At 42.3% G+C, this 15,665-nt stretch overlaps 1 protein-coding gene across 1 annotated transcript in view; it reads left to right on the forward strand.

Annotated features, from left to right (window-relative positions):
• The window catches only part of LOC134213335 (neural-cadherin-like), a 1,323,925-nt gene that overhangs the window by 1,230,855 nt on the left and 77,405 nt on the right, over positions 1-15,665 (forward strand). Inside the window, exons 6-7 of the mRNA XM_062692319.1 lie at positions 10,083-10,198; positions 11,587-11,751. Of these exons, the coding sequence (XP_062548303.1) occupies positions 10,083-10,198; positions 11,587-11,751 (281 nt within the window). The remainder of the gene's footprint in view (positions 1-10,082; positions 10,199-11,586; positions 11,752-15,665) is intronic.

A 15,665-nucleotide genomic window follows, 5' to 3' on the forward strand; every position in this document is an offset into this window, starting at 1 on the left:
ACCGGCGGTGGTGGGTGGACTATGATTATGACGCCAATGAGCCTGTGCGGTTAGATGAGACTGACTTTGGAATACAGTTGTTTGCTATATAAGGAACCTGGGAAACTTTTTCATGTTGCCCTCCACTGTAAAAAACGCCAATTGCGTTGATTCAATGGCTAACATGCGGGATAACTACTGTAAAAAATAAAACATTAGACCTTACATTGAAATTGTGACTCACGCTTACTGTTTGGGAGCTGGTCCTCTGTCTCCAATGTGGACTGTATATCTGGTGGCGTTATAGTGATTCTGGGGGATGTGGTGGACTCAATCCTGGGCGGCCGATTGCGGGTTTCATCTGCTGTTTTGGTTCAAACTCATTACGCCTTTTTACTTAACTTAAAGTCCATGGCACATTACATTGGATTTTTAAACAACACTTTATTACACGACATACTACATCTATTTTACTGAACACTACATTAATTTGGAATACATTTCCTCGGATAAAAAGACCCTGTCCGATCCTTTCGGTGACTAGTAGGCGACTTATCTCTTAATTTTGGATGGCGCCGTCGCTGTGCCGTAAATATTCTCGCACACAACCCACACTGAACCAAAACATCAGCTTCATATCGACTGACCATAGCTTCGCTCCCGCCCCTTAACCCCTTAAAAGCCCCTTAAAAGACTTTTTTATTTAGATTTGAAATTTATTTAATTCCTTCATCGCGGTAATGTTTTCAACTAGTTCAAAAATTATACTTAATATGATGATCCGCGGCGATGCGTTATGTTGACTATAACTATCCTTTGAGCCATTCGAGCCGTATTCCGACTAATCCGTCAACGTTGAAATTCATACACGGAAAATATGTAAGCCTTGACCAACCTGATACCAGCTGAGCTCTGAGATCAACCATCGCCGGATTTATATACGCCATCCAAAGCCGTTGAAATTGATTGTTCCATCCCGTCATCTCCTGCGACCATTGCCAAGAGATCGACCAAAAGTTCATTTTACTCTAGAAAATAAGTAGTTTATAATTAACTTTTATTTAGTAAATACTGCCGTTTACTTACCGAACTCAATGACTTTCACGCGATTTCCAGTATCAAAATTGCAATATAAAAAAAAAATTGCGCTCAGCTTCTGAGGAAAATTATACAAATGGCGATAATGCCGATGCCAACGTAAAGTTGAACAAATCAGTTTCATTCACAACAGCAATGGAAATCATACCAATTCCGAATGCATTTCATAATAGTGCCGAACCAAAACAATAATCATCCGATTAATGGATGGCACTTGTTTGATATGAACACTTTCATTGTTATGAAAGACGACACATTCAACATGCATCCATGACCATTGTTCGCTGATCGGATGATTTTCTTTTGATTCTAGGCGGGTGGGTCAGATGCGCAAGGGCAGCATACGGTATTAAGAGGAAGCTTATTAAAGAGAAGGAAGATGCGAAATCAGTCGTCCCAAGGATGATACTTCGGTTCAGTGCAGCTACATGTCTCGCCGAGGGGTGGACCAATCTCAACCGTGGATCTGATAACCGAACACTTACCATTGTCCAAATCGTTTTGACGTAGGACTACGTCTGTATTTTCTATATTGGGGTACACGGAGACCGCCACGAAAATATGATAGACTTTGAACGTTCATATCTCAGCCGTTTCTCGAAGGTTTTTCAATGTTTTTGGACCTTTCCATCAAGGATGAGTCAACGCTTCTTTGTGTTTATCTAAAAATACTGATTTTTTACTATTTATTTTCGATAATTGGTGAAAAGTTTGGAAATAAGTAATCCAACCAATCGGGGAAAGTATATACATCGCAAGCACAGACATCAAAATCAAGCAACTTACGGGTTTAGATCTAATCCTCAGCTCAAACAAACTTCCAAGCTGAGCGCATACAGCGGAGCGGACACAGTAGCACGCAGGCGCTGCCAGCATTTTCAATGGAAAACCATCGCATTGGTCGTGGTCGTCGGTGTGGTTGCGCAGATATTCAACCTCAACGAATCAGCATTTTTTGTGGAGAAAGGGTTGATTACAAAAATGGCGTCTGTTGCGATGCCGTCGCTCCAGTGGCGATGCTGAATATTTATTCCAAATGGCGGCGTCTTAGCGGCAAGTCATTGAGTGGCTGTCGTACAATAACAGCACGAAGTGAAATTTCAACGCAAGGCTCCAACAAGCGCTTGGTCGCTGTTAGATAGTTAGGAAAGGCCCATTGGGGAAAGAAAATTGGTTCTTCTCAGGACCAGCATTTTCTGAACAAAAAAGGGTTGATTGCAAAAAGGACTGTTTCGGTAGCATCGGCGTTTGGCGTGGTAGCTGTTAGTGATTCCATCCATTCGAACAAATTTATTGCATCACTCTCTCCGACGCGCGCTTGTGATTCTGCTACCGAAGGACAATTTTTATTAATTAAGATTTTCACTTTGAAGAAAATTAATCTCGGATCAACCTTCTTTTGTATAAAACGGTGGACCGGAGAATATCGATTTATTCCCAATGACTAACTTAAACACAACCAAATGATCTTGCAAGAAAAGTCCACCTTCCACCGACGACATCCGATGAAGACGCCACCTTAGTGGAAAATTTTTACATCAACCAGTCATCGGCAACCGTCATTCGGAACAACAGACGCCTAGCGATTATGTTTTGTACTATGAAGAAACTTCGTCTTGGGTAAAATTTTCAACATTACGCATTTTGAATCACTAACAGCTCATAACTGGATTCAGAATCTTGCGAGAAAATTACACAGGGTGCTTAGAATTTTCAGTCTCTCCGCAGCTTCCTTGTACACATTTAATGAAGTTATCCGATGGGTAATAGAATTAAAAAGACGTAATCCTTTCGCATGCCTGGTTTAAAGCAAGAGTGGATCTTTCATTGTGCCTTGTCGTACCCAATTCCTGTGGGCCAAAATTCGATTTCGACTGTCATGTGTGCATACATTGGTAATTACCCTGACAACTGCTTCCATTTCTTCGACTCCGTAGTTGCACAATTTCGCCACGGTGGCTACCCTACGGACGAATTCGATACTGGTTTCACTTTGTAGTTGACACATATTCATTAATTTTCCTCTTTGAGACAGAATGTAGGTCCTCGATCCAAAATAGTCATCTAGACGTGCTACGGCGTTAGAGAAAGGAGCCAAACGCTCATCAGGCATTTGATTGGTCGACACCGTGGTATTAAATATTTCACGTAGTTTTACACCTGCCTTGATCTTAAAAACGCCGAACTTCGCAACCAACGTCTCTTTCCAAAACTCGTACGCTCTTTTGTCGATTTCAGTGTCTCCATCGACAGGCACGCATTCCGGTATGTTGAGTGTTCCTAGTGTACTCATGGTTGAGAGCAGCATTGACTCACCTCTCGATTCAGAAGAGTTGTTCCTCATCATTGCCAAACGAGCCGGGCGGTCGGTTTCATCCAGCGGTCGTTCGGTGGTAAGTTTCGTTACCTGTTCCCGTAGAAAATTGTTTTTCTCAACTGTTTCCTTAAGTTCTTCCAACAGCTTTTTTTTCCCTTGTCATAAGACGAGTTAGTACAATCCCATTGAATTCCACCACTTAATTGTATCTTGACAGATACGTATTTCGACCTCAAATGTAAGGCCGTCTTCAGTGTCTCGTACTTGACTCGACTTTTTTTTTTTTGGAAATTTTCCTGTAATAAAAATATGTACCATTATTAATGTACACTCACTTTTTTTTTTTGCTTAATTTTTTTTGCCAAGTTTTTTTTTGCTCAATTTTTATTTTATTTTTTAATTTTTTTTTGCTATCTCATTTGTTTTTGCGTGCAATTTTGGACACCGTCTATCTCCACCGGAGTCCTTGCCAGCTCATTTTTTTTGCTTTGACCTCCGTCTATTTCCACCGGAGTCTTTTAAGGCATTTTACGAAATCCGTCTATTTCCATCGGATTCGTCCTTTCTATTCATTTTTTTTTTGCAGTCCGTTTGACGCAAACATTTTCTTCCCATTTTTTGCTGCATTGAGCGTCGGCAACCAGCCGAAAGTACGAAGGCACAGGCCAAATCATCACCGGCAGAATATGATTCTTGTTCCATGCTCGCAAAAGATATTTTAGTTACCAGATAAAGATTGTCGCCGTCGTCGCTGTCCGGAACATCTTTTGCTGGCGAGGATAGGTAAGCTAAATGTCAAAGAAGGAAAATCCATACGATTTGACAGCTTGGTACCCAACATGTTCCGGACAGCAGAACAAAGGGAACCGACGCGACAATCTTTATCTAGTAACTAAAATATCTTTTATGCTCGCAAGTCCGTTGCTGTTAACAGTATTCGTAAGACTGCCAACTCAATTTTCAATTTCCTTGGTCTTTAAAAAATAGCCTACTGTGATTGAATCACACGAATCACCTCAGAAAACAGACTACTTGATGTTATTTTAAATTTTAATTAATACGTGGTGTATTTAAGCAGTGATTAGCAATGCCACGTGCTATTCAAACTGCAGATAAATCTTGTCCATAATAATTTGCGTAGGAATTTCTGCAATTATTGGACAAATATTCTTATGACAGCCTAATACCCAATATTGGAACGTATTTTGAATAAAGTTTTTTTTTCTGTTTTAGATAAGTAACGTATTAAATAAATTTCTAAATTGAATCGTTTTGGTATAGGTGTCATTTGGTGTCTCCTACAGATATGATCTCTTCTTTAAAAGTAAGCCGTTACCCGTATTAAGGAAATAGTAGATGTGATCCGTTCTTTAAAAGTGGGCGCTTGCCCGCAATAAGGCAATGGTAGATGTGATCTCTTCCTTAAAAGCAAGCATTTGCTCGGAATAAGGAAGTGGTGGATATGATTCCTTTTTGACTTAGAACTTACGTCTTTGTTTACTATTTATTTATTTATTACCAGACTAAGGCCGGAGTGGCCTGTGCAATACATAAAAGTCTTCTCCATTCAGCTCGGTCCATGGCTGCATTTCGCCAACCACGCAGTCTGCGGAGGGTCCGCAAATCGTCTTCCACCTGATCGATCCACCTTGCCCGCTGTGCACCTCGCCTTCTTCTTCCCGTCGGATCGTTGTCGAGAACCATTTTCACCGGATCACTGTCCGACATTCTGGCTGCATGCCCGGCCCACCGCAGTCTTCCGATTTTTGCGGTGTGAACGATGGATGGTTCTCCCAACAGCTTAGTTGCATCATGGTTCATTCGCCTCCTCCACGTACCGTCCGCCATCTGCACCCCACCATAGATGGTACGCAGCACTTTCCGTTCGAAAACTCCCAGTGCGCGTTGGTCCTCCACGAGCATTGTCCAGGTCTCGTGTCCGTAGAGAACTACCGGTCTAATAAGCGTTTTGTAGATTGTAAGTTTGGTACGGCAGCGAACTCTATTCGATCGGAGCGTTTTGCAGAGTCCAAAGTACGTACGATTTTCTGCCATGATGCATTTCCGAATTTCTCTGCTGGTATCGTTATCGGCGGTCACCAGCGAAACCAAGTTCTCGAATTCTTCAACCACCCCGATGTAGTCACCACCGAAAGAAACTCGTGGGCTGCGAAATGGTGAGTTGACATCTGGCATCTGGCATCCAGCGGCTGAGTATGAAATGCTATTCCCCGGAAGCTATACCTAAGATGGCAGCCCCATCCCGGTGGATAGGGAACCTTGGGCCAACAACCTACTGTTCCCGAAACATCAATTGGTTCGAGAATCCGATAATGAAAGAATACAGACTGATTTTACGGCGACGACTCTTAGCGCGAAACAACGGACACGAATAGGAACATGGAACGTTTTAACCCTAGCCCAGCAGGGTAAATTGGCACAACTTGCCAATTAGGCACGCCGCATGAAGCTTGAGATCCTGGGACTGAGTGAAGTCCGTTGGCCAAACTTTGGAGAACACAGAACGCCGTCGGGACAAGTTCTGCTATACTCTGGTTTACGAGGTGAACACGCTCCCCGGCATCGCGGAGTTGGCTTCCTACTAAGCGCTCAGGCACACTCTGCGCTTATGAAGTGGGAACCTATAAGTGAGAGGATAATCGTTGCCAGATTTAGAACACGGGTCCGAAACCTTACTATAATCCAATGTTATAGTAGATAGAATTCCGAAGGGTGATATCAAGATCTGTTTGGGCGACTTCAATGCGAAGATCGGATCCGACAACTCGAACCATGAGCGCATTATGGGACGCCATGGTCTCGGAGAAATGAGCGAAAACGAAAAAAAGAAATGAGCTCTTCCCTCATCGACCGGTTCACAAGGTCACGTGGGTCTCCCGTGACGGCTTTACAGAAAATCAAATCGACCACATCTGTATCAGCCGAAAATGGAAACGGAGCCTTCTTGATGTACGGAATAAACGTAGTGCCGATACCGCGTCTGATCATCACCTCCTCATCGGCGAAATACGTCTGCGCATTGCGCGGATTCGTCGGCAGGAGGAAAGAGTTGGACGACGATTCAACACACGCCGACTGGAAGATGCCACGGTGAAACGATCCTTCGCTGAAGAACTGGAGACGCGTGCTGCAGATATTCCGGAAGGTGGCAGCGTGGAAGACCAATGGACCGCCATCAAGAATGCCTTCATCACCACCAGCGAGAATCATCTGGGCGAACTACGCTCCCAGAGAAAACAATGGATCACCGATGAGACCTGGAGAAAGATAGAGGAGCGAAGAGAAGCCAAAGCCGCGATAGACCGATCGAAAACCAGAGGAGCCAAAGTCTTAGCCCGTCAACGATACGCGGCGCTTGAGAAGGAAGTAAAACGCTCATGTCGACGGGACAAGCGAGCGTGGGCAGACTCTCTGGCCGACGAAGGAGAGAGAGCCGCCGCAATCGGGGACATTCGCCTCCTCTACGATATCTCACGACGCTTAAGCGGGGCGAAGATGAATGCAACAATGCCTGTGATCAGTTATTGACCGCCCCAACTGACCAGCTGAAACGCTGGTTCGAGCACTTCGAACAACTTTTTCAAGTGCCAGCCAGGCCATCACCACTCTCCGGCGGCAGCAAGCCGGATTCCGTGCCGGAAGATCCTGTGTGGACCATATTATCACGCTCCGCATCATTCTGGAGCAGGTCAACGAATTCCAAGAGTCCCTTTACTTGGTATTCATTGACTACGAAAAAGCTTTCGACCGTCTCAATCACGAGAATATGTGGGGCGCCCTGAGACGCAAGGGAGTTCCTGAGAAAATCATCGGCCTCATCGAGGCACAGTACGAGGCCTTCTCGTGTAGAGTGCTGCACAATGGGGTCTTGTCTGACCCTATCCGGGTCGTAGCTGGTGTGAGGAAAGGATGTATTCTATCACCGTTACTGTTCCTCATCGTAATCGACGAGATTCTGGTAGATGCGATTGACCGTGAACCAAGCCGCGGGCTGTTATGGCAGCCCATAACCATGGAGCACCTAAATGACTTCGAATTGGCGGATGATGTTGCACTCCTCGCGCAACGGCGCTCTGATATGCAGAGTAAGCTCAACGACCTTGCCGAGTGCTCCTCTTCGGCAGGTTTAGTCATCAACGTCAACAAAACCAAATCGTTGGATGTAAACACGGTGACTCCTTCCAGTTTCACAGTAGCCGGGCAACCAGTGGAGAATATTAAAAGCTTCCAATAGGCGCACGGATCAAGAAAGCAAGGGCTGCCTTTGCGAGTTTAAGAAATATCTGAAAAAACAGGCAGATAAGTGATCGCACCAAAATACGAATTTTCAACTCTAACGTGAAATCTGTGCTGTTATACGCTAGCGAAACATGGTGTGTATCAGTGGAGAACACTCAACGGCTACAAGTGTTCATTAACAGATGCCTCCGGTATATAATTCGGACCTGGTGGCCTCACAACTGGATCTCAAACAACGAGCTCCATCGTCGTTGTCACCAGAGGCCGATAGCAACAGAAATTCGGGATCGGAAGTGGGGCTGGGTCGGCCACACTCTACGTAGGGGCGGAAACGAAATCTGTAAACAAGCATTAGACTGGAACCCAGCGGGACATCGCAGCAGAGGCAGACGCAGAGGCTCATGGCGGCGAAGCCTCAATAAAGAAATAAAAGAAGTCGACCGAAATCTAACCTGGCAACAGGTTAAAGCGATAGCCGGGCAACGCTCAGGATGGAGATCTTTCAAGTCGGCCCTTTGCACCACCGGAGGTGTACAGGATCCATAAGTAAGTAAGTAAGATAGAAACTCGTGGTGGGTGGCTTACATTGACCTCTCTTGAGCCTCTTCCTATCATGTACTTCGTCTTCGACGTGTTGATGACTAGTCCAATCCGTTTAGCTCCGCTTTTCAGTCAAATGTAGGCTTCCTCCATCCTCTCAAAGTAACGTGCCATGATATCAATGTCGTCGGCGAAACCAAATAACTGGATGGACTTCGTGAAAATCGTACCACTCGTGTCAATCTCTGATTTTCGTATTACTCCCTCTAAATCGATGTTGAATAGCAGACACGAAAAATCATCACCTTGCCGTAACCCTCTGCGCATATAAAATTTGGTAGAGTACCTTGTACGCGGCGTTCAGCAATGTGATTGCGTGGTAGTTGCTACAATCCAGTTTATCGCCCTTTTTGTAGATGGGACACACGACACCTTCCATCCACTCCTGCGGCAGAACCTCATCCTCCAAAACCTTGGTAATCACCTATTGCAGCGCTCTAGCCAGTGCTTCACCACCGTGTTTAAACAGCTCTCCTGGTAGTTGGTCAACTCCAGGGGCTTTGTTGTTTTTCAGCCGATCTTCTCCTGAATTTTCTGGAGATTCGGAGCCGGAAGTTGTTTGTCCTGCGCGCATGCTCCCAGGTTCATTACCATACCGCCACCGTTGTCTACCACATCGCCATTCAGGTACTCTTGGTAGTGCTGCCGCCACCTTTGGATCACCTCACGCTCGTTTGTAAGAAGAAGGTTCCCGTTTATGTCCTCATACATATCAGGCTGTGGCACGTGGCCCTTACGTGAACGGTTTATCTTCTCATAGAACTTTCGTGCGTTATTAGCGCGGTACAGTTGCTCCGTCTCTTCACGGTCTCGATCTTCCTGCTGGCGCTTTTTCGCTTTGCTGTGGCATACGTATCTGATAAGTTACAATAAAGTGGTGTAAATAAAAAAACAGTGAAGACATTCCACTAGAAAGCTATAAATAACTTTCTATTTAAAAATGTGTAACCATATTTAATCAAAATGTTATAACATTTAGAATGGTATGCTTTCTATTAATGGACCAAATTGTACGACACCCTTTTAGCTCGGAATGCGACACGCGATAAGACCAACATAAAAGTAACTGACCATTGCGACGCACGGTCAACCAAACTGAATACTTAGCATAAATCATAACTGAACCACAAAGCCATTTCCATGCTCTAAACGATCTTGGAATGGCCTCTTCATTGTTATAACGCAAACAAGAGTTGGTAACTCAGAGGCACTATGTCAAAATGGTAATTTCGTTAATGGGCCCTAATTTTCAAATCTGTAATGGTAGGGGGTTGGCAGGCCAAAGTTTTTCCTCTCAATATATTTTTTTTTCAGTAAATAAATTGATACCCATGTATACTGAGAAATTTCAATGTCACATCCTAAATAGAACTTTGAGAAACCCTGCCATTTACTGCAATGTAGTAAAAATTCCACTCAGTGAAACGTTCATACTTTACCGCTACATCTTTCTAATTGAACTTTGCTGTGATGGTGGTTAGCAAAAATTGCGTCGCCGCTGGGTGATGCTAATGATGCGTGTGGTTTTGCGGTCCAAAGGCTCTTAATTACGCAACACGTCTAATTATCATTCATAAATGCTTAACGACGCGCCCCATTTATTAGTCACCATAAAACCACATCGGAAGGAAAGAAGCCATGCCAGAGCAAAACCTAATTATGTTTACTAGTTTAACCGCACGCTTTCGGTCTGACTCCTACCAACAGAGCATACCGTCGCAAATTAGACATTGCACAATAATTTTACCAGTAGACCAAAAACTAAACTCCACCTTCAGTGCCCAACAGTTTTATAACCAAGAAAATATCTGTCTTTATCTCATTGCAGCGCCCAGTATTCGATACAAGATCACAAGCGGTAACATAGGCGATGTGTTTGCCATTCACAATACAACCGGGGCTCTGTACGTAGCGAAAGCACTGGATTATGAGAAAATTAAAAAGGTATGTATGAGCCCCCTTCCATCTGATCCATCCATCATGTTACTATAGACTGAAACGAGAGTGTTATTATGGTGATACACTCTGGTGCTTTTGTGAATAGCAGACCCTCGTCACACGGAGGGTACGACATGGATCCGAATATACAAAACAGTCCGGCTGGTATTCTGATAATATTTTGTTCAGACATAATAGATGAAACTGGGTGAGTGGTATGTGCTGAACTGAGGAGAGGAAATTTTCGATTTTACACCAGTTTACACTCAACCTTTATTTTGACTTTCAACAAGTCATAGGATTTTTAGCAAAATTGGGTTGATTTACCAACGATTAAAATACATTTCAATTGTACCGAGCCCACCTACATAATGAGGATAATAAAAATATAAGCGTACATCCATAGGTGTAACATTTCAAGACTCGAGTTAGATTTTTGTTTAATATATACAGAAAGGTCGTCAGAACTTCTATGGGAAATATCATAATAAATTTTTCGAAATTTCAACGGAAAATGATTATTTTTTCTTGAATTTCCCCGAAAAATTTGTGTTAATTTCAACATTAATTCTTTTGAGATTCGACGAGAAATTCATGGACAATTCTTCTGTATGTTTACGAGAAGTATGTTTACGAGAAGTTTCTCTGATGTTCCATGTGAAGTTCTTTCGAATACCCTCGGAAGATTTTTTTTAATTTAAGACGACAAAATTTTAGGATTCTTAATTTTTATTCACATGAAAGTCTTTAAAATTGCTTAGCAAATTACTATTGATTTTCATCAGCTATTTCTCTGAGGCGTTCCTTTTAACCTCCACGATTAAGTATCCACAGAAAAAATCTTTTGAGTTTTGAACAAGCAGTTCTCGGAACATTCTCCCGAACATGATTTCTATCTAATTTTCCAAATTTTGAACAATTTGTATCTTTGCAGTTCATTTTCCCGAAAGAAAATTTATGTCACTTACACCTTTTTGCTTTTAATGAGAGGCAATGTCATCTAATGCACAAGTAAAACAACATATCCGTTAAAATAAATTGGCTTTTGCTGCAGCCCTCATAAGCTCCCAGGCCATAGTTGAAATTCTCTAGCAACATTGTTCTACTAAAGTGCGCACTTAAATCTGAGTCATAATAAAATACCCTTCTATCATTTTGCTCATACTGTGTTGCAAATAACTTCACCAAAAATCGCCCAGATATGCTTCAATCAGGATAATGACTGTTTGTGTCATTCAAGTCATAAACTCTTCTACAACACTGCCGGCGGTAACGGTTACTAACACTTTTCCATTGTCATTCCACGCTCGCTATGGCCGACATTTACGATGCCCGACCTGGACCGTTAATTTTATCAACAATCACCCCATAAACACCAAATCACCTGAGTGTAGTACGAGCTCCGGTTGACGGTGTCGGATAGTTTCAAGGAAAACTACACGACGGTGCTGGTGAACGTTAAGGACGTGAACGACAATCCACCTGTATTCGAGAGATCATCATATCGCACACAAATCACCGAGGAGGACGACCGGGGCCTGCCGAAGCGGGTGATGCGGGTGAGTACTTTTCACATCCCTCTACTATATTGCAATACTCAGAAAATTTGATGCTTGACAGAAGGGTCACCCTTATCCACCGCAATTTAATATCGTTGCGATGGAGATGACGTTATTCATTGGCATTATGGTTTCCTTTTATCGGGTAAAAATCTGAACCCCTTCCAGAATAAGGTCGGAATATGAAATCATCATATGAAATGTCTGCATTAAAAATGGGAAAATCCATTTTAATTGTCTTTTCTTGTTATTCTTCAATTAAAAAGCATAGAAAACAACACAAATAAGAAAAAGTATCAATAAACAAAGCAACTAAATTTTCTTCAGTGATTATTATCTTCAATGTTATGAGAACTCGAAAACAACTTTCACATTGAGCAAACGTTCTTCTCGTATCGAAGTTATATATCCCAGTTTCATTATTCCGACGACAAAATCTCTTTTACTATAATAAAAAAAAAACCCTGATTCATCCACCTAGTGGTGTTTGTGCCTTTCTCGTGCATTAAAAATAAAAAAAAAACTTGAGTGAGATTTTCTTAGCGTGTTTTTTGTATAGAAACCGTATTTTGGCCATACATTTTGAACCAGTCCGATCTGGCCCATTTCCAATATGAAAAAAATCGGACAGGAATCCCCGTCGAATGCAACTTGTTGCAAACAAATCGGATCAAGATAATTGCCTAAAAGATGAGTGAGTTTTATTTTGCGCACGTACATACACACACGCACATACACACATACAGACAGTCATCATCTCACTTCATCGAGCTGAGTCCTGAGTCAATTGGTATATAACACTATGGGTCTCCAGGCTTTCTATCATAAAATCGTCTTGTAAATGAATATATAGCCTTTTCGTTGCACCTTGCTGTACGAGAAAGACAAAAAATACATTACATTCAAGGCGGATGCCTCCATAGACAAGAAAATTTAAAATTTAAATAAGCTACAGTGGAGCAGTCAGGAAATATATCTTTCGAAATATTGCCAAGCTTGAATGTAAATTGAACTCTCTTCCTGCGGTAGATAGAACCAAATGTCTAACTTATCCACAAGCCCTCTATATTAGGGTAATCAATCATAATTTAATGGGTAAAAGATAACACATTATGATCATTAATCCAGTAATATACGTACAGAACTTTCCATAAAGCATAATCAAATAAACAAAATTTACCACACAACAACACGACAGAGACTGCAGTACGCACATATCTAGTTCCTGCACCTGCCAGAGCACAATTCATGCTATGGCACCTAGCATTTGGTAACATATTCTACGTCTCGTACAATAAATTGTATGATGTGGTGAATGGCCAGAAAGAATGCCTTCAGTAAATGGCATGTATAACCGAATATATCAACTGAGGAGAGAAATAAAATGTGTTATCCACCATCGTGATGAATACTGATGAGAGTACGAATATTTTGCGACCAGCAGCCAGCAGCTCCGACTTCCCGTGTATCATTTCGAGTGGAGCTTGCGGTGCTGGATTAACAACATGTGGGAAACGAAACGTGAACTATTGAGAAACTGGGTTATATGATGAGCACCATGAGGAAATTATTCTGATGATGTTCCCGTGACCTGAACCTCTGAAATTGAAGCAATATATTATCGATCTGATGTGTTTTAGGAAATTTAGTTATACCGACATGAATATTCAAACAATCTTATGAATACATGTTTCATTGCTTTGTTCGGGAAGCACATGGAATACCTATTATGCTGCCGAGATTGCAGCCTAGGCTACATGGAAAACGATGGGATTCTATGCGGCTTGACTGTCAGAAATTATGAAAATATTTGAATGCCTGTAATTTCGTAAGCAAAAATTAGAGCATTCAAGAATTGGCTGAACATCAGCTTGGAAAACAGTTTTTTTTTTCCTTTTATTTCAAACAAATATTGACAAACTTAACCTAGAGTTGCATACAAAACATTGTATTTTAGATACAATCATGATGTCAGGTTAATTAAAAAATCTTAGGGTTCATTTAACAAATGTTGAGAAAGTTTCCAAATTGTATCTCGAAAACTTTTATGTTATTCCATCGAAAATCTCTCACGTGTTTTTTAAAACTAAATAGGTTACTATTCTTATAGTTTTTCATATTATACATTATTGCTTCTGAAACTAACCACAATGCACTATTCCTCCTCCGATCTTTATCTCTAACATTCTGGTACAAAATTTCTTCTGCTGATTTCAAATTTACTTTTATCTTGTTTTTGATTATATCGGCAACCCAGTCCCATACTATCTTAGATTTTACGCATTTTTTAATCCTATGAATATTTGTATCATTTTGTAATCATTTTAATCTCAGCCTTATGCTTATTATTTGGCGGAATAATTTGAGCACAATACCATAATTTCGCTGATATGAAGCTATTTAAAATTGTGACTTTTTCAATTAGATTGATTCTTCGTGATGAAAACGTGTGTACAGCCTGTTTAAAATTACATATAATTTTACTATAATTCATATCTACCATTTCTTTCCAACTAGCAGCAAAGAGTACCCCTAAAACATTTAATTCGCTTTTATCGGTAATTTTTTGTGGACCAATTTTACAGTTATTGAACCTGATGTAACCTGATTTTCTGAAATTCAAAAGTATTCCTGCTGCAAGGGAATAGTTTTCAATTATCTTCAGCACCAGATCGAATTCCTCATAATTTCTTATAATAACACTGATGTCATCCGCAAATGCTCTAACTTTGAAAAACCTACCTTCTATCAAAATGCCTCTGAGTTTGGCATAAATTTGCCTTAACAATGGTTCAATGTACAAAGCAAACAGCGTCATGGATAATGGACACCCTTGTCTAACCGAACCGGGCTGCGAAATGGTGAGTTGACATCCGGGAAGGGGCGCCTAACATAGCTCTGGTCCTCACAAGTTCCAATACTCATGCTTCCACGGGTCTTCCGATGACAATTGACCGCCAGCTAAGGGTTGCGTACTTAGCTGGTAGTGCAGCCTGGGCACTGTTGTCCTTCTGACATCAGCTAGAGTGAGAGGGTGCGTACTGTGGGGTCTGCCTAGGATGTGGTGGGGTTCGACAGTGGGCTCTGTTGAACTTCTATAAAAAGCTGCATGTGTCCCCAAGCAGGCCCTATCAAAGCGACCGTGTGCCGCTCAAAGCGCACTAGCCTAGTCCTGGTGTTGGGTGGGACTTTAAACAAATTTGACCCGACTGATCGAGCGTCTGTCCACCAAGGAGGTGCGGCTCCAACAGCGTCTGTTCTGGCATCCAGCGGCTGAGTATGAAATGCTATTCCCGGAAGCTATACCTAAGATGGCAGCCCCATCCCGGTGGATAGGGAACCTTGGGCCAACAACCTACTGTTCCCGAAACATCAATTTGTTCGAGAATCCGATAATGAAAGAATACGGACTGATTTTACGGCGACGACTCTTAGCGCGAAACAACGGACACGAATAGGAACATGGAACGTTTTAAACCTAGCCCAGCAGGGTAAATTGGCACAACTTGCCAATGAGGCACGCCGCATGAAGCTTGAGATCCTGGGACTGAGTGAAGTCCGTTGGCCAAACTTTGGAGAACACAGAACGCCGTCGGGACAAGTTCTGCTATACTCTGGTTTACGAGGTGAACACGCTCCCCGGCATCGCGGAGTTGGCTTCCTACTAAGCGCTCAGGCACACTCTGCGCTTATGAAGTGGGAACCTATAAGTGAAAGGATAATCGTTGCCAGATTTAGAACACGGGTCCGAAACCTTACTATAATCCAATGTTATGCGCCAACCGATGCTGCCGATCTGCAAGACAAAGAGAACTTCTACAGTCAACTCAATGCCGTCGTAGATAGAATTCCGAAGGGTGATATCAAGATCTGTTTGGGCGACTTCAATGCGAAGATCGGATCCGACAACTCGA

This window comes from Armigeres subalbatus, chromosome 2 (genome assembly GCF_024139115.2).
Source record: "Armigeres subalbatus isolate Guangzhou_Male chromosome 2, GZ_Asu_2, whole genome shotgun sequence".
In the NCBI taxonomy this organism is placed as follows: Eukaryota; Metazoa; Arthropoda; class Insecta; order Diptera; family Culicidae; genus Armigeres; species Armigeres subalbatus.